Source organism: Marmota flaviventris, chromosome 2 (genome assembly GCF_047511675.1).
Source record: "Marmota flaviventris isolate mMarFla1 chromosome 2, mMarFla1.hap1, whole genome shotgun sequence".
Taxonomy (NCBI): Eukaryota; Metazoa; Chordata; class Mammalia; order Rodentia; family Sciuridae; genus Marmota; species Marmota flaviventris.
In genome coordinates this window covers 62,042,421-62,066,156 of record NC_092499.1, presented here as the reverse complement: position 1 = coordinate 62,066,156, position 23,736 = coordinate 62,042,421, and the positions used below count along the sequence as shown (strand labels likewise).

Sequence of the window (23,736 nt, the reverse complement as noted above, 5' to 3'; positions counted from 1 at the left end):
AAATGAAGAATGAATTGGAAAATCAAATACAAGAGGCTTACAGGACACCAAATATACAAAATTACAACAGATCTACACCAAGGCACATTATAATGAAAAGGCCTAGCACACAGAATAAGGATAGAATCTTAAATGCTACAAGAGAGAGAAATCAGATCACATACAGGGGGAGACCAATTTGCATCTCAGTAGATTTTTCAACCCAGATCCTCAAAGCCAGGAGATCCTGGAACAGCATACACCAAGCTCTGAAAGAAAATGGATGCCAACTAAGAATCTTATATCCAGCAAAAATAAGCTTTAGATCTGATGATAAAATGAAAACCTTCCATGATAAACAAAAGTTACAAGAATTTACAACTAGAAAGCATGCACTACAGAATATCCTCAGCAAAATATTCCATGAAGAGGAATTGAAAAACAACAAAGAAAATCAGCAAATGGAAGTATTACATAAAAGGAAAAACTAATCAAAGGAGAAACCAAGTCAAGTTAACAACCAAAAATAAACAAAAATGGCTGGGAATACAAGTCATGTCTCAATAATAACCCTGAATGTTAATGGCCTAAACTCACCAATCAAAAGACATAGACTAGCAGATTGGATTAAAAAAAAAAAAAGAGGGAGACCCAACAATATGCTGCCTCCACATCTTGCTAAATTGTCAAGGCTACCCTCAAATTTGTAATCCTCCTGCCTTAACCTCCTGAGTAGTTGGAATTACAGTCATGCCTCACCTTGCTTGGTTCACTGAATATGGCCTAGAGTAGTAGCTTCTTATGCTTCAATGATCTTTTTGTGGAATTGATGTTACTGGCTCCAAGTGGCTGGAGAGGCAGGCAAGAGAAACCTTCACACACTAAAAGGATTAGTATAGTACTTCCCAAGCCAAAAAAAAAATCAGACTCATTCAGGTTGAAAGAAGCAAAAGTGATTTTTGCTTTTATAAACATATTTTCCCTAATAAAGCATGGTATCAAAAAAAAATGCTGCCTCCAAGAGACTCATCTCATAGGAAAAGATATCCACAAACTGAAGGTGAAAGGTTGAGAAAAATCATACCACTCACATGGACTGCGAAAGCAAGAAGGAATTTCCATCCTTGTATCAAATAAAGTAGACTTTAAGCCAAAGTTAATCAAAAGGGATTAAGATTAACATTTCATACTGCTTAAGGGAACCACTAATCAATAAGACATAACAATAATAAATATATATGCCCCAAACAATGGAGTGTCTATGTTCATTAAACAAACTCTTCTCAAGTTCAAGAGTCAAATAGACCACAACACAATAATTCTGGGTGACTTGAACACAACTCTTTCACCACTGGATAAATCTTCCAAATAAAAGCTGAACAAAGAAACCATAGAACTCAATAATATAATCAATAACTTAGATTTAACTGATATATATGGAATATTTCATCCTTCAATAAGCGAATATACTTTCTTCTCAGCAGCACATGGATCCTTCTCTAAAATAGACCATATATTATGCTACAAAGCAACTCTTAGCAAATATAAAAATATAAAAAGGTAGAGATACCACCCTGCATTCTATCTGACAGTAATGGAATGAAATTAGAAATCAATGATAAAATAAAAAACAAAAGCTACTCCAATACCTGGAGACTAAATAATATGCTACTGAATAAACAATGTGTTGCAAAAGACATCAAGGAGGAGATTAAACAATTCTTAGAAGTGAAAGAGAACACACATACAACATATCGAAATCTCTGGGACACTATGAAGGCAGTACTAAGAGGAAAGCTCATTGCATGGAGTTCATTCCTTAAAAGAAGAAAAAGTCAACAAATAAATGACCTATCATTACATCTCAAAGACCTAGAAAAAGAAGAATAAATCAACACCAAAAGCAGTCGAAGGCAGGAAATAATTAAAGTCAGAGCTGAAATCAATGTAATTGAAACAAAAGAAACAATTGCATAAATTGACAAAACAAAAAGTTGGTTCTTTGAAAAAAATAAATAAAATTGACAGACCCTTAGCCATGCTAACGAAGATGAGAGAGAAAATTCAAATTACTAACATACATGATGATAAAGAAAATATTGCAACAGACACTACAGAAATACAGAAGATAATTAGAAATTATTTTGAAAACTTGTACTCCAATAAAATAGAAAACATCAAAGGCATCAACAAATTTCTAGAGTCATAGGATTTGCCCAAATTGAATCAGGAAAATATACACAATTTAAACATAGATTTTATAATAGAAGACACCATCATAAGCCTGCCAACCAAGAAAAGCCCAGAACTGGATGGATACACAGCAGAATTCTACAAGACCTTTAAAGAAAAACTAATACCAATATTCTTCAATTTTTATAAGGAAATAGAAACAGAGGGAGCACATCCAAATTCATTCTATCAGGCCAATATCATCCTGATTCCAAAACTAAGCAAAGACATATCAAAGAAAGAAAACTTCAGACCAATATCTCTAATGAATATAGATGCCAAAATTCTCAATAAAATTTTGGCAAATCAAATACAAAAACATATAAAAAAGATTGTGTAGCATGATCAAGAGGGGTTCATCTCAGGGATGCCAGGTTGGTTCAATATACGGAAATCAATAAACATAATTCATCACATCAATAAACTTAAAGATAAGAAACGTGATCATCTCAATAGATGCAGAAAAAGCATTTGACAAAATACAGCACCCCTTCATGTTCAAAACACTAGAAAAACTAGGTATAATAGGAACTTATCTCAACATCATAAAAGCTATCTATGCTAAGTCCCAGGCCAACATCATTCTAAATGGAGAAAAATTGAAAGCATTCGCTCTAAAAACTGGAACAAGACATGGATGCCCTCTCTCACTACTTCTATTTAACATAGTTCTTAAAACACTGGCCAGAGCAATTAGAGAGATGAGAGAAATTAAAGGGATACACATAAGAAAAAAAGAACTCAAATTAGCACTATTTGCTGACAATGATTCTATACCTAGAAGACCCAAAACATTCCACCAGAAATCTCCTAGAACTAATAAATAAATTCAGCAAAGTAGCAGGATACAAAATCAACACCATAAATCAAAGGCATTTCTATATATCAGTGACAAATCCTATGAAAGGGAAATGAGGAAAACTATCCCCATTTACAATAGACTAAAAAATAAAATAAAATATTTGGGAATCAACTTAGTGAAAGAGGCGAAAGACCTCTACAACAAAAACTACAGAATACTAAAGAAAGAAATTAAAGACCTTAGAAGATGGAAAGATCTCCCTTGTTCTTGGATAGGAAGAATTAATATCGTCAAAATGACCATACTACCAAAACCACTATACAGATTCAATGCAATCCCAATCAAAATCCCAATGACATTCTTCATAGAAATAGAAAAAGCAGTCATAAAATTCATCTGGATTAATAAGTGACCCAGAATAGCTAAAGCAATCCTTAGCAAGAAGAGTGAAGCAGGTGACATCACTATTCCAGACCTTCAACTATACTACAGAGCAATAGTAACAAAAACATCATAGTATTGGCACCAAAATAGACTGGTAGACCAATGGTACAGAGTAGAAGACACATAGACTAACCCACAAAATTACAATTATATTAGACAAAGGTGCCAAAACATATACTGGAGAAAAGATAGCCTCTTCAACAAATGGTACTGGAAAAACTGGAAATCCATATGCAACAAAATGAAATTAAACCTCTATCTCTCATCATTCTCAAAACTCAACTCAAAGTGGCTCAAGGACCTAGGAATTAAACCAGAGACACTGCATCTATTAGAAGAAAAAGTAGGCCCAATATCCATCATGTTGGATTAGACTCTTATAGAGTCTAATTTCCTTAATAAGACTCTTATAGTGCAAGAATTAATATCAAGAATCAATAAATGGGATGGATTCAAACTAAAAAGCTTCTTATCAGCAAAAGAAACAATCAGTGAGGTGAATAGAGAGCCTACAATTTAGGAACAAATTTTTACCACATGCATGTCAGATAGAGCACTAATCCCTACAATATATAAAGAACTCAAAAAGCTAAACACCAAAAAAAGAAATAGTCCAATCAATAAATGGGCCAAGGAACTGAACAGACATTTCTCAGAAGATGATATACAATTATTTAACAAATATATGAAAAAATGTTCAACATCTCTAGCAATTATAGAAATGCAAATCAAAACTACTCTAAGATTTCACCTCACTCCAGTCAGAATGGCAGCTATTAAGAATACAAACAACAATAAATGTTGGCAAGGATGTGGGGGAAAAGGCACACTCATACATTTTTGGTGGGACTGCAAATTGGTGCAGCCAATATGGAAAGCAGTATGGAGAATCCTTAGAAAACTGGGAATGGAATCACCATTTGACCCAGCTATCCCTCTCCTCAGTCTATACCCACAGGACTTAAAAACAGCATACTACAGGGACACAGCCACATCAATGTTTATAGCAGCACAATTCCCAATAGCTAAACTGTGGAAACAACCTAGATGCTCTTCAGTAGATGAATGGATAAAGAAAATGTGGTACATATACACAATGGAATATTATTCAGCATTTTGAATAAAATCATGGTATTTGCAGGTAAATGGATGGAGTTGGAGAATATAATGCTAAGTTAGCCAATCCCAAAAAACAAAATGCCAAATGTTTTCTCTGATTTAAGGATGCTGATTCATAAAGTGATGGTAGAGGGAGGCTGGGAGTACTGGATGAATTCTAGATAGGGCAAAGGGGAAAAGGGAAGGGAGGGGAAAGAAGCAGGCATGGGGATAGGAAAGACAATGGAATGAGACAGATATCATTATCCCAAGTACATGTATGAAGACAAAAAAAAAAAAAAAAAAGTGCCAAGGGGCTGGGATATAGCTCAGTTGGTAGAGTGCTCTCCTCGAATGCACAAGGCCCTGGTTTAAATCCTCAGTACCACACACACACACACACAAAAAAAAAAAAAAGAGAAAGAAAGAAAAGAAAAGACAGTGCCAGATTATCCCAATTGTAATGCAAAACATTCCAAATACATTGTTAAAAAATAAGTGCTGGCAAGGATGCTGGAAAAGAGGAACTCATACACTGTCAGTGGGAATGTAAATTAGTATAGCCACTAGAGAAATCAGTATACAGGTTCCTCAAAAAACTAAAAATAGAACTACATATGATTCAGCTATACCACTCCTTAGTATTTATCATAAAAAATTAAAGTCAGCATACCTTATAGATAGACGCATACCTACGTTTATTGTGGCACAATTCAAAATCATCAAGTTATAGACCCAGTCTAGGTGTTCATCAATAGATGAATCGATAAAAATGGATAAAGAAATGTGGTATATATACACAATTAAGTATTTATTCAACCATAAAGAAGAATGAAATTATGACATTTGCAGGAAAAGTAGATGAAACTGTGAAGTTAAATAAGCTAGACACAGCAAGACAAGTATCTTATGTTTCTTCTTATATGTGAAAGCTATAAGGAAAAAGATATCTAAAAGATAGGAGATGATTAGGGTAGAGGAAGGAGATTATGGGCTACAAAGGGGAGACATTGGGGGAATGAAACTGATCAAATTATATTGTATGCATGCACACGTATGCCACTAATGGAAGTCAGTATTCTGAATAATTAATATGTACCAATAAAAAAAGGTCTTCAAGAAAAAAATTGTTATAAAGAATAAAATGCAGACTCACAGAAAGACAAGTACTGCATAAATTCACTATTTATGAGACATCAAGAATAGCAAATACACAGAAATAGATAATAGAATGGTACTTACCAGGAGCTGGGGAGGGGGAAATAGGGAGATGCTATAAAACAGGTATAGAGTTTCAGTTATGCAAGGTGAGTACATACTAGAAATATGCTGTACAAGTGTGCCTACTATAAACAATACTGTATTGTACACTTAAAAATGTGTTAAGAGCATTGTTCTTACCACAATTAAAACAATTTTAATTAAATAAATAAAAAGTGAAGGGCAGAAAGCAGGAGTCAGGATATAGGAGTGGACAGTGAGTTGGTGAGTAGTCAGGCAAGGCCTCCCTGAGGAGTTGACATTGGAGCTGACACTCACGGAGATGAAGGAAACAGCAATGCAGAGAAGCCAAGAGGGGCCTGCGAAGGAGTAATGTGAGAGCAGAGGTCTGTCAGGAAGCAGAAGACTCTCAAAGGGACTATGTACAAAAGTACAGAGAGCTTAAGCTAGCTACAGAGGTCCCTGGTGAAAGCTGTGGTCATTGGTAAAGGGATGCAGACAACCCCAGGTAACTAGCCAGGAAGAACGGGGAAGTTGACACCCTGAGTAAACATCTCCTCCCCTGTCTGTCTCTCTCTCCATCTCTTCCTCTCTCTCTCTCTCTCTCTGATCTACCAGTGCTTCCCCTTAGCCAATTCCAACAGGAGGCCAGGAGGCAAGAGTAAGCATCTATTGATGCAGTTCTTATCATCATCCTACTGACACACAGAACAAGATGAGAAAGAGAAGTGTCTGAAGAGCAAATAGAAGGATCAGCATAAACACCAAGTACAAAGGTACACGATGGGAAATAGCTCAGCTTGCTCCAGGAAGAGAAGGGCCATTGTGCTTCAAGGAGCTTCATAGACAAGGTACATGATGAGGGCAGAGAAGACACTGAACACTGATCACTTGTGGCCTTGTATGACAGGGCAAGGTGCTAGTATATCATTCTGTGTACAGTGGAAAGTCTTTAGAATGTTGGGGTGGGAAATCTCAGATTCTCACACTTTAAAAGACCACTGTGCCTGCTGTGTGGAGGGTGTACCAGAGGAGCAGTAAAGGTGTAGCAGGAAGCAACCAGTATAGCGGAGGTATAGTGAACTCACCCTGGAATTCAAATGCACAAAGAAATGAGACGTCTGCTTTGTCTACAAAAGATCTGCTCTTATTCATTAGTTCCTATCCAATATAGGGAGATGTTTTAATCAGCTTTTCGCTGCTGTAACCAAAAGATCTGACAAGAACAACTTAGAGGAGGAAAAGTTTATTTTGGCTCACTGTTTCAGAGATTCAGTCCATGGTCACTGACTCCATAGCTTTGGGCCCAAGATGAAGCAGAACACTAAGGCAGAAGGGCATGGTGGAGTAAAGCATTTCAGGAAGCAGAGAGAGGTCTGCTCTTGAGTTTCAAAATATAAACCCCAAAGGCATGTCCCTTTCTTCAGCCACTACTACCCTACCACAATTACCACCCATTTAATCCATATCAGTGGATTAGTTCACTGATTAATTTACCTCATATCTAAACCATAAGAGAAAACAAAAGGGACAGGGGAAATCTTTAGAACAAAGCAATTTAAATCTGCCTCCGGTTAATTGTGCTTCATCACTAGATTTTGGCATCTTCCCTGCTCTGACAGCAGGACAGGGGCAAAAGAAATATGGATGACCTGATGTTAAAACATGGGGAAAGAGTCCTCAAAACTAGGCAGGGTCCTCTGGTTGTCCAGCAGCATCCATGTCCCCCTTGTTGTTTGTCCTTGGTGGTATCAGTAGGATGACAGCTGAAGCTGTGGCTAGTGTACATCTTGGTTTGTCCTCCCTCTCAGCTCAGTGGGTCCCTGGAGCTGCCTCATTCACCTCAGCTCTCACTGACTTTATGGGCCTAACTCAGCGCTTCTAGTCCCCCATCTCAACAGGCCCAGGTAGGCCCTGCTGGCTCTCAATTCTGCATCCATGTCTTGGGAAAAGAGAGGAAGACCTGGGGATAGACTGTTATTCTCCCAAACCACATCACTGAATTTATTTCATATGGTCACCCTCCAGCTTGGCCAAGAAAATTCCTCAGGGAACTTCCTGGTGTCCACTTCCCAGTACACAGACTGAAAAGCTAAGAAGCCCCTCTGCCCTATTTTCCTCCATGTACTTATCAGAGTCCACCCTCTCTCTAGGTAACCCAGAGGGAAGATCAGAATACCTAAATGACTTTCTATCTTCCCTGTCTGTCTCCCTCTGTCTTCTGTCTCCAAAAACCTATCCAGGTTGGAGAGTAGGTTTCATTATCACAGCACTTATCTCCTGAACTCCAACCTTATTATTGAGCATTGATGGTTGTTATGGGAAAATTTTATAACCTTTCAGGTTAATCCTTGCCATATAAATGGAAACTAAAAACATTTATGAAATCCTTTCTCTCCCTATAAAGACTAGCTTTCAAGCCTTTTGTCTTTTTGCAGAACCCATGTTTTAATATCTGGAGAAAAGTTTAACTTTTTGCCTTGTATTCTTTATCCACTCTTGGAGACAGATATATTCAGGAAAAAGAGAAAAGCATATTAAATTTTTCCAAAGATGGCCATCATTTCACCTGTCAAGACGCTATCTGAAAGTTCTGGGAGAAAAAACAACCAAAGCTTGCTATCTGGTAGAAGTGGAGTGGAGAGCAAGAGATGGGAGAGAAGGCACATTTAGGAAATATTTCAGAGGTAGAACTTCAGAATTGGCTGATGGACTGATCAGATGGTAGGGAGTAAAGAAAACAGGGGAGCCAAGAATGACTCATAAGTAAGCAGTAGATTAGCCAGAGGGTGGTCTACTTTACTGGAATAAGAACTCCTAAGGAAGAAACAGGTTTGATGTGGGAAACAATGATTCCCTTCTATCTAGTAAATTTGAGATTCCAATGAGACATCTAAGTACAAATGTCAAATAGGTCACTCAGAAGAGAGGTCATGGATGAAGATAAAAGTCTGGAATTCATCACCAAATAGATGGGTTCCTTGAGGCCCAACACACAGCACAAAGAGTGTTATCTGTGCAGAAAAAGCACCAGGCAGGAAGCCTCTGTAAGCCAGCCCATGGCAGGACAGGGAGGAAAAAACCCAACCAATCCCAACCTACCTCAAGACATGCTCCCTCCAATATAGCAGAGCATTTAAGATCCAGCCACTACAAACCCATCTCAAATTAGCAATATCCAAAAAGAAGAAATTGCATTTGGAAATGGGTCATCATCATTGTTTAAGCTTTTTTTTCCAGGGGAAGTTGTAAGTACTTATTTGATACCAGTATCATATAGAAAATACCCTGTGAAACAAGAACCCAATAAGAAACAGGGCTTTCTCTACCAGCCTTGACTCTGCTATCTACAAGGGGGCTTGTAACACAGACATATCAGCCCAGAAGTAACCTGGAGGGTAAGCTCTCCAGCTGTTCAAAATCACCTGTGGTGTGGGTTTTCTCCATGCACTCTAGCACATTTGTTGGGTAGGAAAAGGTAAAAAAGAACCCATAAGCTTCTCTACCTTAAGGAAGGTAAAGAGACAACCTAGAGAGGCGGACAGAAGAACAGGTCTGAGAACTGTAAGGACGAATACTATTCCCAATGAAACAGCCCCACCTGCTGAACCAAATTTCCATTTGGAGGGAGGAGAAGGAAATAAGATTTGAGTCCTTTTTCAGGAATTGTTTTTACATAACAACTATAACCTTCTTACTCCCTCTAGAGGTCAACTGGATAAATAACATGTCTGTAAAAGAAATAGAAACCACAGCTTCATATTTTTCAAGGCACCTTTCTTTATCACTTTAAAATAAATATTAGAGCAGAAGGGCAAAATGAGAGCAAGACATTAAAAGTTATCTGTCACTTTCCACATACCCTGAAATTTGAAGCCAAGAAATTGGGAGGTGGGGAGGGTGCTCTGCAGGCAAGGCCAAACCCATAACATGAATGAAATGCTTAAGATTGACCTCATAAGATGGGAAAAGATGCTATACTGCATTAGTCTCCACTAATATATTTTTCCAAAAAGCTAATTGCTTATTCTGAAAATGAGAAGATGGTGTTGCTCTTCAGATCAATGTGGTCTTTCCAAAAGGACAATGTCTGGACTGTTTCAGGTTTTCTGAATTTGAATGAGGACACCATTGTTGCCAGGCAACTTTGTTCTCTAGATGTAGGTGCACATGAAAAATAAATAATTTTTATTAAAAAACCTCATAATTTCAATGAATCTATTCTGGCAGTAATCATGATATCACAATTTGTCTACCTAGATCCAGCATCTGAATAAAGGAAACAAGTCCAGGAGCCAAGGACAATAAACTAATTAAGCCAGTGCTCATGAGGCCATTCTTCAGTGGTTCAAAGTAGCACTGAGACTAATTTTAGAAAGCTTCACTTCAGCCTAACAATTTTACAATAGAACAGACACTGATAACATTTGGACAGAAGGAGTAATATCTCATAGCTGTGGGTTCAATTTGGGTAACAGCCTTTTATAAATACATAGCCAGAAGGTAAATTTCTCTAGCATTCAAGATTATTGCTGCAACAATTAACTATTCTTTCAGAAGAACAAATACCAACCCAGAACATTATTTGTGGCCATAGGCAATGAACAGATAACATAAATTCCTCTGGTATTTTCCACATACTCTTAAAAAGTACACTATGACAAAGTACAAAATGAGCAAAAAGGAAATTTTAAAGGTGATTCAGTGCAATTTATTATATGATAAAAATGGCATCTCAAGTCACTGGGGCAAAAATGGACTTTCAACAAAGGATATTAGGACAAGCAAAAGGCCATTTAGAGAAAAAGATAAAATTAGATCTGTATTTCAACTGCACAAAAGAGTGAATTCCAAATGCATCAGAGGTCTAAGTGCAAAAATAAATAAAACTTTACAAGTGCTAGGAGAAAACATGAAAAAATGCCTCTTCAATCTCAGTATACAGACTAAGACTTAAACTACAGAGGCTTTCATTAAAGTCCTATAGGATATAAAATATTGATAAAATTATCAATAAAAGACTGACAATTTGACCACATAGAAATAAAATACAATTCAGAAGAAAAAAAAAAAACCTGACATAAACAAAAGCAAAAAGGACAACTGACAAAGCAGGAGTAAAATATATTTGCATTAGACATATCCCTTATATGTAAAAGCTCTTGAATACCAAGGGAGAAATTACCAAGAACCCCAATACAAACAGATAATTTCCCCAAATTATATCAGTATCCCTAAAAATAGACAGATTGGGGCTGGGGGGAGACAGAGAGAGAAACGTTTTAGGTTTAAATTTATAAAAGAAAACAACACTGAGATACCATTTCTTATCTATTAGATTAGCAAAAATCGAAAATGATAATATATTCTTTTGACAAAGCTGTTGAGGAAATGTTTTTATTCATTGCTAGTAGGAATGAAGATTGGTACAATGCTTTCTGAAAGAAAATTTGACAGCATTTAATTAAACTAAACTAATGAGATGGTTGCTTACAGAAAATAAATGGGTACAGGACAGAAAAAAACTAGGAAAGAGAAACAGGATAGTAGTGACAATGGGAAAAAAAGAAACTTCCATACAACATTTCACATAGCCACCAAAATAAATAAACTTCAATAAAGCAGGTTTGGGGTAGTTGGATCTAACACATGGATTTAACTGTAGTACAGATGAATAATGGCCTCCTAAAAGATGGGCAGGAGAATAAGCAACTCAGTATTATGACTACTATGAAAGGAAGTGAAAACCCAAGGAACTGTGTGTGAGTATGTTTGGGGCTAAGATACACACATAGACTTCCAAGCTCTATCTTATGAAAAGACTAGCTCTAAGATCTTAGTTTCTAAATATCCTTCTCAGTAAATAGAACCAAAGCTTATAAGAAAAATGGTTGATTCCAGGCCTAAGACAAGAAAACTGATGCCAGAAAGGAAATGCTCAGAATGCACAAAGGAATAGACACTAACCAGCAGAAGTTCCCTGTGGCTAAGCTAAAACCACTTTGAACAATACGGTGGAATGACAGCAAAGGACTATGCCCATAAGTGCAAACTGATAAAAATAAATTCACTTTCCAGTTAATAAATAAGGAAGGAATGATGAAAAGAGAAAATCATCATTAGGAAAATATATTGAATAACTGTTGCAAAGAACCATCAATGGAAAAATGAGCAAAAGTAAGATGATAAGCAGGATATTTTTAAGCATCTCCCTACAAGATACTTACTAATTACTAAATGAAATGTAATCACCTTACAGTATAGAAATATGGCATACAATATCTCAATAAAGTGATCAAAGTATATATCACCAATAACAAGACAAACTGAAACCAGGTACTCCTTGACATCATCACACACTGAGAAGGGCAAAAGATGCATGATCTCATTCTACTCATGAGAAAACATCAGACAAACCCCAATAGAGGAATAATCTATAAAATAACTGACTAGTACTGTCCAAACATGTCAAGGTCACAAAAGACAAAGATTAAAGAGAGTACAGAGATGTGACAATGAATGTACTGTTGGATTCTGCTACAAGAAGGACATTGTTGAGAAAACTGTTGAAATCTGAATAATTTATAGACTAGTTAACAGTATAGCATCAATGTTAATTTCCTTATTATTCTGTTGAATAAATATAAGAAAATGTTGGGTTACAGGTATGTGGGAACTCTGTAAGATTTCTGCAAGTCTTTTCTGTAAGTCTATAAACATTTCAAAATAAACTGGTTCCATAAGGTGAAAATATCTCCATGTAGCTCACTTCTGAAGGGGGTGATCATGTGGCATACCTTTTAATTATTATTGGACTTAAGTTCTGCAGATATTGATGTGTTAATTATGCAGGAAGATTATTAAACAAAAAAATCAAAATAATATATTTTTTAAATATCATAAAATAAAATATAGAGAACTGGAGTAGAGCACTTACCTCACATGCACAAGGCTCTGGGTTTGATTCCAAGAACCACAAAAACAATAATAAAATAAAATATAATCCATTTGTATAGCAGTCTAGGAAAAAAATAAGAATAATATTGTGCTACTTATGATATTTCTACTTTCAGAGATATTATTCTAACTTTCAAGTCCATAAATAGTCACTGAATGTATAATATGTGCTCTAAACTGAGTTGGGTCCTATTAAGTTCAGAAAACTTTAATGGACATCTCGGATGCACCACAAATAAGAGGTATAAATCCTTTTGCTCCCACCTCTTGGAATTAATGCTTGTATGGCCAGCCTTAACCAAAAGAAGGCAAATACCAATGAATAAATATTTCCCTTTTCTGTTCCCCAGGCAAAGCAGTCTGAGACAATATTTAAAATAACACCCCCTCAAGAATGGACAACACTCATCCATAGGGACAACTCAATTCTACATCACACTACTTCCCCCCACTTGCTGTTCCATTGCCCTGATGGCTTAGTCTAGCTTAATGGGATTACTTTCAGAGAAACTATGTGCTCACCAGCCTCAGAATACTGATAACAGAAATCTATAAATCTGCAAATGTGAACAATGTATCCCAGAGTAGATTGACTGTGAGGTAATCCTTGGGGGAATAATAGAATAAACCAAGAGAGCATTTCGTATTCATGGAGAAAGAACACCAGGAAATAAGTCAAGTTGGGTTGTCTTACTGCCACATGGAAAAAGACTGAAATGACTACATCTGCCCTGCCCAAGGACTTCTTATGTACGTGCACCCTCAAAGTAGTCAATTAGCAACAAAGATGAAAAATAAAAGCATTTTGATGAGAGGAAAATGGAGAGGTATCTCAAGTTTGTTTATATCAAAGCCAAGTCCTACTTTTTTTTCTTTTAAAGAAAGAGTTCCCATGAGAAATGCTGGAAAGGCAGTATTTATAAAAAGAAAAAGAAAAGAAAGAGAAATCTAATAGAAGTCTAATGAGCACCAATCATCCACAGGAACAGAAGAGGGAAAAAAAAGAGAAGTCTAACAGAAACAAAATCAAAGCAAAACTTCAATTTGTCATTAAAAATAAATTCAACCCTATTGCTAATTTTTAACAAAATAGCTACCTACCTAATAATTTATACCAAGTCACATTATTTTATATTTTGCACACAAAACTTTTTTTTGCTGTTTTTTTCTTCTCATACGTTTCCCCCCACTGCCTGTGTGTGTGTGTGTGTGTGTGTGTGTGTGTGTGTGTGTGTGTGTTGACCCAAGAGCTCATGCATATCTCTACCAATGAGCTATACATGTCCACAGGACCCCCATACTTCCTTTCTTTATGATGATGTTTGTTTGTTTAAAAGATCTAATAGCTATTTCCCTTAAGAAGGAAAGAGAGGAATTATGAAGTAAGGCTGTTAACCAGTCTCCAAGTTCCTTGTTGCTGTGAAAAATCATCTGGAGATAGCCAAGCACTGAGCATAGTATGTCTTCAATCTGGTCTTCAAGAAATAAAGCAAGGTTTTGAGGCTAACTGGACAAGAGGGCCCCTTCTAAGATGAATGACCCCTCCCAAGTATTGTAAACACACACAATTTTAGTGTAAATGGAAAGAATAAAAGTACTGTTTGACTCAAATGAGTTCAAGTTAATCACCTTCACATTTAATACTACTGAGAAGGATGATGTTTAAGTTTCTAAATGCCAATCTCTTAAGGCATGTTTCCTCAATATGTCAAACCATGTTGCTTCAATTTATCTTTTCAGTTTTTAAACTATGGGATGCAAGCTGTTAAGAAATGTAAGTCTCCTAAAATATTTTCTAAAATAGTAAATCCCACTTCAATAAGGCCAAGATCATCACATCCAGTTACACAGCTTGTGCACTGCACAAACATATGCAGTCAAAGGAAACCTAAGGGCCAAGAAGGGTTGGGCCCCCAAAAATGCATGAAAGAAATTATATATATATGTAAATCTGTACATAATTTCAGGGGATTCAAGCCCTATGAATCCCAGATCCTGGGATAAGAAACACCTGCTGTTTCATTCTATCCAAATAACTGGGGTTTGCATTTTACCATATTGACTGAGAATTTCTTAGAGTCAATCATGCCTCAGGCATAAAACTAATTACAAAAAGACCTTCTTCAAGGTAAAAAGAAAATTTATTGTACCAACTTAATTAACTATATTGTACTCTGATACAAAACAAACTTTTATTTTCTCTACAATTTCTCTTCTCAGAAATGACTGAAAAGGTCACTCTAACATTGCCTTATAAATTTAAAGACAAACATTACAGAAAGCATATCCAGAAGCAAAGTCCTAACATTTGTAACTTTAAAATATTTGTATCATTTTAAATTTTCACTAAAATGAGAATTTATCCATTGTGACTACAAGTTATAACAGTTTAAATGAGTGAAATGACATAGGAACACATATACTCAGCTGCAAAATCTAACAGATTTAACAGTAATATTTGACATTAAAAGAGGAAAACAAAATTGCCACACGATTTCAGGATACAGCTATAAATTTAAATTTCAATTCTGTATTTGTGACATCATCACTTCTATGCTTCAGTGTAAAGAGGGCCCCAAAGTAACAACTGAATCATCTTTTATAATAAATAAATTGTTACTCTTTAACTTTCTCAAAATATCACTAAAGTAATAGTAAAGAGATTTTTTTTTTAAATTAAGTATAAATCCATAATATCAAAAGAATACTTCTGTTTCAGGCAATTTAGTGGAGTGGATAACTTGAGAAAAACTCTTTTGACAAATGCCTAAAAGTTTTGGGTAAATGTATATATTTTAATGACTAAATTCACAGCTAGGGCCAGTTACCATGGAGCACACCTGTAATCCCAGCAACTGTGGAGGCAAAAAGACAATCCCAAGTTCAAAGCCAGGCTCAGCAACCTTGCAAGGGCCTAAGATATTTAGTGAGACCCGTTCTTAAAATAAAAAATAAAAGGGGATGGGGAGGTAGCTCAGTAGTAAAGCATACCTGGGTTGAATCCCCAGTCTGGAAAAACAAACAAATAAAAAATCATTGAATTTTGAAACCCAATGAAGAGATTAAATAGAAGATTAGGCATGGTTAAAGAATAAATTTGAAAACAGTTCTGAAGAAATTATCCAGAATTAAGGAAACAATAATAAGGAAAAATTCTTTATAAAAGGGAATTTAGTGGAATTCATTAGGCCAAAAGGAGAATGTTTAATGTAACTAATTAAAGAATACAAGATAACAGAAAATATAGGAAAGAGGCAATAGTCAAAGATAAAATAGTTAAAAATTTCCCCAAATTAGTGAAAGGTAAAAATCCACAGATTCAAAAATCTTGAATAATCCTAAAAAGCTTAAATAAAGAGATTTACTTCTAGACACTTTAGAAAACAAAGGACAGATCCTAACAGCATCTGAAGGAAAGAAGGCAGATCACATAGGAAGAAGTTAGTTCATAATTGGCTTCTAAACTTCAGAGGATCTGCTCTAGGAAAATATTAAATGGGGCCAAAGAGGCCCATGGTACAAGAAACATAGGTGAGCAAAATAAATGAAAAATACATAGGAAAACCTAAACTAATATTAGCTGCATAAGGCAACAACAATAATATCTATATTGTGGGGTTAAAATATAATAAACTAAAAAAAATTAATAGCATATGATTTGAAAGATAGTTAAAAAGTTAATAACTTTAGAATTTGTTAAGTTAAACATGCTTGTTAGAACTTTTATGACAGGAGAGGCGGGGCGGAGCCTCTCGCAGCCAGAGGGCAACATTTTGGACTTCTTACCAGCTCTCCAGGCAAACAGCAGATCCTCGGAGGTAAGGACACGGGCACAGCAGCAGGACTCACCACAGTAGGGCTTGGAAAATTCACATGCAGCTTAAAAAAATAAAAGAGATCCCATGGAAACTTCCTCAGTTTTCCCAATGGTAATATCTTGCAAAACTATTGTAGAATATTGTAGCCCAGACATCAAGAGCCAGAACATTTCTGTTACTGGATTCCTAGGACAGATTCATGACTGGCGATCCAACACATCAGATCTGGCCACTCTTCCAAAAAATTAAACAAAACAAAACAAAAAAAAGAATTCATCTATGCCCTTATCAACTGAAGGGAGTCTCCTGGCTAGCCCAGCGCTTTCCCTGTTAGAAAGGCTGCATCCTAGCAGATGAGTTGGGCCTCAGTAAAACCTGCAAGACCTCAGGACAGCTGGTGCCAAAGATGAGCAAGGAGTTTAACCAAACTGGAAAAAGAAAATGGGCCAAGAAAGAAAAGGAACAGGGGAAGAAAAAAGAAAGTAAAGATTTCAGGGAAGGAATGTGGAAGCTGGAGGGAACACTGTGGTAGGCCACCACTCATCAGCATGTGCCCCCTGGAATGATGATGAATGGAGGGCGGATGCTCTGGGGCTAGATGCAGCTGTTCAAAGCAATAAAAACACATGCAATGTCAGCTGGACTGTCAGGGAGAGCAGGGGCTATTTTTCTCCACCTCAGGGACCAGACAATTAACTTCTCCATGCATTACATACCCAGAAAGAGATCAACTTACCAATGTTGCCTAAGAACCGACTGGCCCACCTGAGCCCCATGAGCCTTCTCAAGGTGACCCAGGGACTGATCACACACCAAGCTGACCCACCACATTTGCCTCCCCCACCTTCCTTGCAGTGACACTACCAATCTGACATGGGCAGGAGGATTCCAATTGAGGATATCTGTCCTTGTGCTCCCACAGATCCCCAACATGAGAGAGGAATGAGGCCAAAGGCCACCTGCTAAGAAGCATCCAGACTTCACTTCCTTACCTCTTGCACGGCCTCCTTAAGCCTGGGCAGAGTGTCCACCTGCTGCCCACTCCAAAGAGACTAAAAACAAGGGGGAACACACTATCTTTTTAGTATTTCTTTTAATATTTTTAAAGTTATAGACACAATACCTTTATTTATTTTTATGCGGTGCTGAGGATTGAACCCAGAACCTCACATGTGCAGGACAAGCACTCTACTGCTGAGCCACAACCCCAGCCCTTTTTAATAGATTTTTGTATGTGATTTGCCAGTATTTTGTTCAGAATTTTTGCATCTATGTTCATCAGGGATATTAGTCAGAAGTTTTCTTTCCTTGATGTGTCTTTGTTTGGTTTTGGTATCAGGGTGATATTAGCGTCATAGAATGAGTTTGGAAGGGTTCCCCCTTTCCTATTTCATGGAATAATTTGAGGAGGATTGGTATTAGTTCTTCTTTGAAGGCCTGGTAGAATTCAGTTGAGATTCCATCTGGCCCTGGGCTTTTCTTTGTTGTTAGGCTTTTGATAGCATCTTCAATTTTATTGCTTGAAATTGATGTTTAAATTTTCTATGTCCTCCTGATTCAATTTGTACAGGTCATACATCTTTAGAAATTTAAGAACATCTTCAAGATTTTCTATTTTATTAGAGTATAAATTTTGAAAATAGTTTATCGTCTGTATTCATTAGTGTCTGTTGTGATATTTGTTTTTTCATCTAGAGTTTTAGTAGTTTGAGTTTTCTTTTTCTCAAAGAACCAAAATTTTTAAATTGTTTCAATTTAATTGATTTTTCTTTTTCTCTTGGTTAGCTTGGCTAAGGGTTTATCAATTTTACTTGATTTCTCAAAGAACCAAAAATTTTTAAAATTGTTTCAATTTAATTGATTTCAGCTCTGATTTTAATTATTTCCTGTCTTCTATTGCTTTTGGAGTTGAATTGTTCTTTTTCTAGGGTTTCAAAATGTAATGTTATTTATTTCCTATTCTTTTAATGAATGAGCTCAATGCAATGAACTTTCCTCTGAGCACTGCCTTTATAGTGTTCAAGAGATCAATATGTTGTGTCACTATTCTCATTTATAGATTTTTATTTCATCCCTATTTTCTTCTGCTATCCATTGTTCATTCAATAGCAAATTATTTAGTCTCTAGGTGTTTCTTTCTACTTTTTATTTTATTGTTGATTTCTAATTTCATTCCATTATTATCTGACAGAACGCAAGGTATTATCTCCATTTTTTTTTTTTTATTTGCTAAGAGTTGTTTTGTGGCCTAAGTTATGGTCTATTTTAGAAGAGGATCCTTATGCTGCAAAGGTGTATTTAGACATTGATGGATGAAATATTCCATGTCTTTTAAGTCTAAATTATCAATTGTACTTTTTAGTTCTATAGCTTCTTTAGTTTTTGTTTGGAGGATATATCCAGTGGTGAGGGAGGCATGTTAAAAGTCACCAAGTATTAATTGTGTTGTGGTCTATTTGATTCTTGAAATTGAGAAGGGATTATTTGATATACAGAGATGCTCTATTGTTTAGGGAATAAATATTTACGATTGTTATCTTATTGATGTAAAATGCCCTTAAGCAGGATGAAAGGTCCTTCTTTGTCCCTTCTGATTAACTTTGACTTGAAATCCACTTTTTCTGATTTTAGAATAGAAACCCCTGCTTATGAGATCCACATGAATGTTTTTCCTCACCTTTTTAACTTCTATCTGTGGATATCTTTACCTATGAGCTGAGTCTCTTGGAAAAAGTATATTGTTGGGTATTGGATTTTAACCCAATTTGTTATGTCTTTTGATTAATGAGTTTCAGCCATTTACATTCTATATAATTATTGAGAAATGATTTTTATTCCCTGTCACTTTTTCATTTTAAATTTGAATTAGTTTCTCCTTTGATTGACTATTATTCTAGTGTATTTACTCCTTTTGCTGGTTTTCATGTTTCTTTTTCATTCTTCTTCATGAAATATCTTATTGAGTATGTTTTTAGTGCAGGCTTTCTACTTGTAAATTCTTTTATCATGAAAGATTTTTATTTCATCAATTCTGAAGCTTAGTTCAGAATTAAGCAGGATAAATATTCTTGGCTGGAATCCATTTCATTTCAGAGTTTGATATATATTATTCCAAGACCTCCTAGCTTTGAGGGTCTTGATTGAGAAATCTGCGATAAGAACTGGTTTCCTTCTAAATTGTGACCTGTCATTTTTCTCTGGCAGCCTTTAAAATTTATCCTTATTCTGTACATTAGGCACTTTCATAATAATGTGCCATGGTGTGGGTCTTCTATAACTGTATATTTGGGGTCCTATATGTCTCCTGTATATGATTTTCCATTTCATTCTTTAGGTTTGGAGAATTCTCTGATATTATTTCATTGAAGAGACTGCATTCCTTTGGTTTGTAACTCCGAGCCGGGAACCTTTGGGAACACAGTAAGTCCACAAGGTAGAAACTCTACAGCCTCAGACCAATACTGTTAGATGGGTAGGCACACAAACAACATGAAGAAAAAAAAAATCACCCCAAGCAAATCAAGACACTTCAATAACAGAATCCATGGATGCCACAGTGGAAGAAATGTCAGAGAAGGACATTTGAATGTACATAGTTAAACTGATCTGCAAGGCACAGGGGGATTTAAGGAGTGAAATCATGGAGAAACTACAAGAAGTATTTTCAATAGAGATTCTAGGGGCAAGGGGAGTCAAGTAGAAAACCTCAAAATGAAGGAGACAATAAACCAAATTAAAAATTCCATGGAAGGTATCACCAACCGTCTAGACCACGTGGAAGACATGAGTTTCAGGCGAAGACGACAAAATATAATCTTGAAAATAAAGCTGACCATGGAGAAAGTTATCGAGTTTTTTTAATGAAGGTTCCATTATACAGGTAGAATGGATTAAATCACTGGCATGGGTGACTGAACTCAATCTCCAGCTTCTGTTTTCTTCCAAAGAAGTGAAACTTTAAGTCTCCACCTTCTAAACACACAGTTGGTTCCTTTGGCAACCAGCCCTCATCCTAGCTGGGATTTTTCAGCCACCACTCATCTCACTAATAAACAAAAAAGACATTCACTACTCATTACAGGGATGCCACATGTCTAAGAAGCTCTTGTATTAGGTACCAAGAAAGATATTATAACAAAAGATGGTTAATCCATTCTACCTGATAACGGAACCTCCATAATAAAAGATGGCCCTATCATCCTATCACTAAGGAAATTACATGATTTAGGAATTATCTCAAGAACCAGGGTCAGAAACCAAATATATATATATTTCATATTATGCCACAAAGGGGATAATCAAGAATGAAACCATCTGTACCCACGTGGCTTATTGTCCCTGTTACTAGCAACTTTATCATTCAGCCATCTTCATTCACAAGGCATTAGTATTCTAGGAAAGTTGCCCATGAAGCTAAAGGTGCAAATAATTTTATTATTCCAGAACTTTCTCATTTATCTGAACACTACTGAACTTACCCTAATCAAAGTAAATATTCCGTTCTCAGAACTATAGCTTTGAATGACTAGTTTCAAGATTCACATTAAAACCCTAACCCCAAATTTTTCCTGTCATAAACAAGGATCCAAATCAATGCACCTTAAGCCAGGCTCCAAATAATATTACCTTTGTACCTGGATTTCCTAAATTTACTTGAATATAATATATATTTATTATATTCAAGTAAATATTTATATCACCATAAGTAATATTAGCAACCAATACCAGTCAGTCATCCTTATCCACTTAAAGTTAAGGATCAAAGGTAAAATACTCTTGTATCCATAAAGCAGGAGTATAGTGTTTTCACAATACTTCACATTAAAAATAAGGCAAATTCATAGGAAGCATGCAGAATGTTATTAATAAAATAACACGGTACAACCAGCAGAATCAAGATCAGTGGTAAACATAGCTAAATGAAAAAGTACATTCAACATATATTTATTAAGTGCTACATAGTGCCAAGATACTATGATCTTCATGAACTTGGGCACTTCTTGTTACTGTTTTATAACCAACATTTAAAAAAAAAAAAAAAATTACAGAACCTCAGTATATCCAACTGGTCCTTCTGTTCATAGTGCCAAGCATAAGATTCAAGCAAGCATGCATTGACAAGGAGCTTGAAAAAAAAAACATTTAAAAAAGTAATCATTCTTGACAAGTTTGCAAAATAAGACTTCAAAAATTATTTAAGTTATAATGCAAGTTACAGAGTACTTGGCATTAGAGTTGTTCAACTAGAATCCACTTGCATAAACATTAAATCAACAACCATTCCAGATGACATAAACATACCCCACCATTTCCTTCTTCCTCCCTACAAGGAAAAAATAACAAAGCCTTCTCAGCATCTTCAAACCTGTATTGCTCCCACTCTCAGAAGACTGAAGTTATTGTCTAAAATGATACATACATAAGAAATTTGGTCACAATGCATTAAAATCTAAACATACAAGGATTTTAAAAGCTGAACAAGTCTTTTATCCTGATTTCACACAGAACAGCTACACTTGAACGCAACACACAGTATTTTTGCTTCTCAGATTTCTCATGATTATGGGACATTAGTGTTATAAATTAAAAACAATTCAAAAAAGTTCCCTAAACTATATTCATTTAACCTTCCATTACCCAGTATGAGTGCAGGACATGTCTGACTTGGCCCATGAGTTAATTTTTTTCTCCTGATCTTGGAATGACCCAGTGAGATGTAAAGCATGGCTTGAAGTATTCTCAGATAATGAAATAGACATGAAACTGAACCAGGTTAAGGTAAATCAAGACACCATTGTTCACAAAGTCCAGAGAGGTGATAGCTATGTTCACATTTTAGTTTCAAGTAACTGAAGAGTCTTACTCAAAATGATTAGGTAATTAAGTATCTCAAGATGTCCAGAGGTAAGCTGTGCTATGCCAGGGCTTGCTAGCTTTCCTTTTACAAGATTATTCTGGCTCTGCCCTCCTGCTTATTGGCTTCATCCCCAGGCTACAGGATAGACACAAAATTCTATGTGTCACATTCAGGTAATACCAAATTTCACTATTATCTAAGCCTCATTTTCTTTGCCCCATCCCAGGGCCTTTTTAAGAAGCCCACAATATCTCAAATCTATTGAGTATTTCTATTACAGTATCGGTAGCCTGTGTCTTCATAATAGAAACTAAAGCCCAGTAGGCCAGAAAGGAGCCAGCTTCTCCTGAAGTATATGGATGGAGGGAGATGGCTTCTTCTGTGAAGGATGTGACATTAGTTCAGTGATTTAATGGTATGAGAATAAATACAAGCAGAAGATTCAAGACCAGGCTGGGAAGCTTAACAAGATTCCATGTCTCAAAAATAAGGCAAAGGGGCTGGTGATGTAGCTCAGTGGTATAGCACTCTGAGTTTAATCCCCAGTACTACAAAAATAAAATTTCCAAGAAATAAATAATTTCATTCTGGGGAAAAAGAAAGACATCCAAAGTTTAAGGGAAGTTTCTTAGGAATGCCCAGGTGGCATTAAGTTGAATCTTCCTAAGTACCTGAGCTATTAAATCCAAGTTCCTAGCATCCTGCCTACTAGTAATATTTTAATATGTTTTGCTAAAAACACTGAAGCCAGGAACGTTTTAAAGAACACACAAAAGCAACAGCAAAACTGACTTTGCTTAAGTTATTCTTCAAAATGAGGTATATTTCCATTGAATTTAAAATTATGACTCGATTATGTTTTAGATCAATCAAACTTCTTTCATCATTTCTCATTTTTTCACTTCCAATACAGAATAAGTTTGAGTTGTAGTAACTATGAAAATAGGTTTAAAAGAAATGTCATGGCTAACTGGGTAGAAAGGAGATATAAGCTTATTTCATTAATGGCCAAAATACTACTACCATTTTCAGTAAATGAATGAAACTATTTTTAAATAGAATGTTAGACTTATTCATGTATATAACTTGACTTACATACTACCAAACTTCAAACTTACATTGTTGCTCTAGTTTTGTTATTTCAAATAAAAAAGGTGCTTGATATGTAATATCAACTTATCTAAATCTGCAAAATTTTCAATACAAATTTTTCTTTAGAATTACATAATCATGAAGACTTTTCATTTAAATTCCAACTCACATTATCTTGTAAAATTTCAAATCAAAAGCAATTCTACCTTATAAACTTTGAGAATAAAAAATTCTAC

The 23,736-nt window shown here is 35.8% G+C and overlaps 1 protein-coding gene across 6 annotated transcripts in view; it reads right to left on the bottom strand.

Annotated features, from left to right (window-relative positions):
* The window catches only part of Tmx1 (thioredoxin related transmembrane protein 1), a 66,025-nt gene that overhangs the window by 25,899 nt on the left and 16,390 nt on the right, over positions 1-23,736 (bottom strand). For 5 of the 6 annotated variants that reach the window (XR_011706613.1, XR_011706614.1, XR_011706615.1 and 2 more), the window contains exon 8: positions 16,520-16,612. Coding sequence is in view for 2 of the 6 variants with exons in the window: in XM_071607906.1 (XP_071464007.1) it covers positions 16,520-16,612 (93 nt within the window). In the remaining 4 variants the exon portion in view is untranslated. Of the gene's footprint in view, positions 1-14,923; positions 15,589-16,519; positions 16,613-23,736 lie in introns of those variants that run through there. The other variant, XM_071607905.1, reaches the window with a different exon arrangement.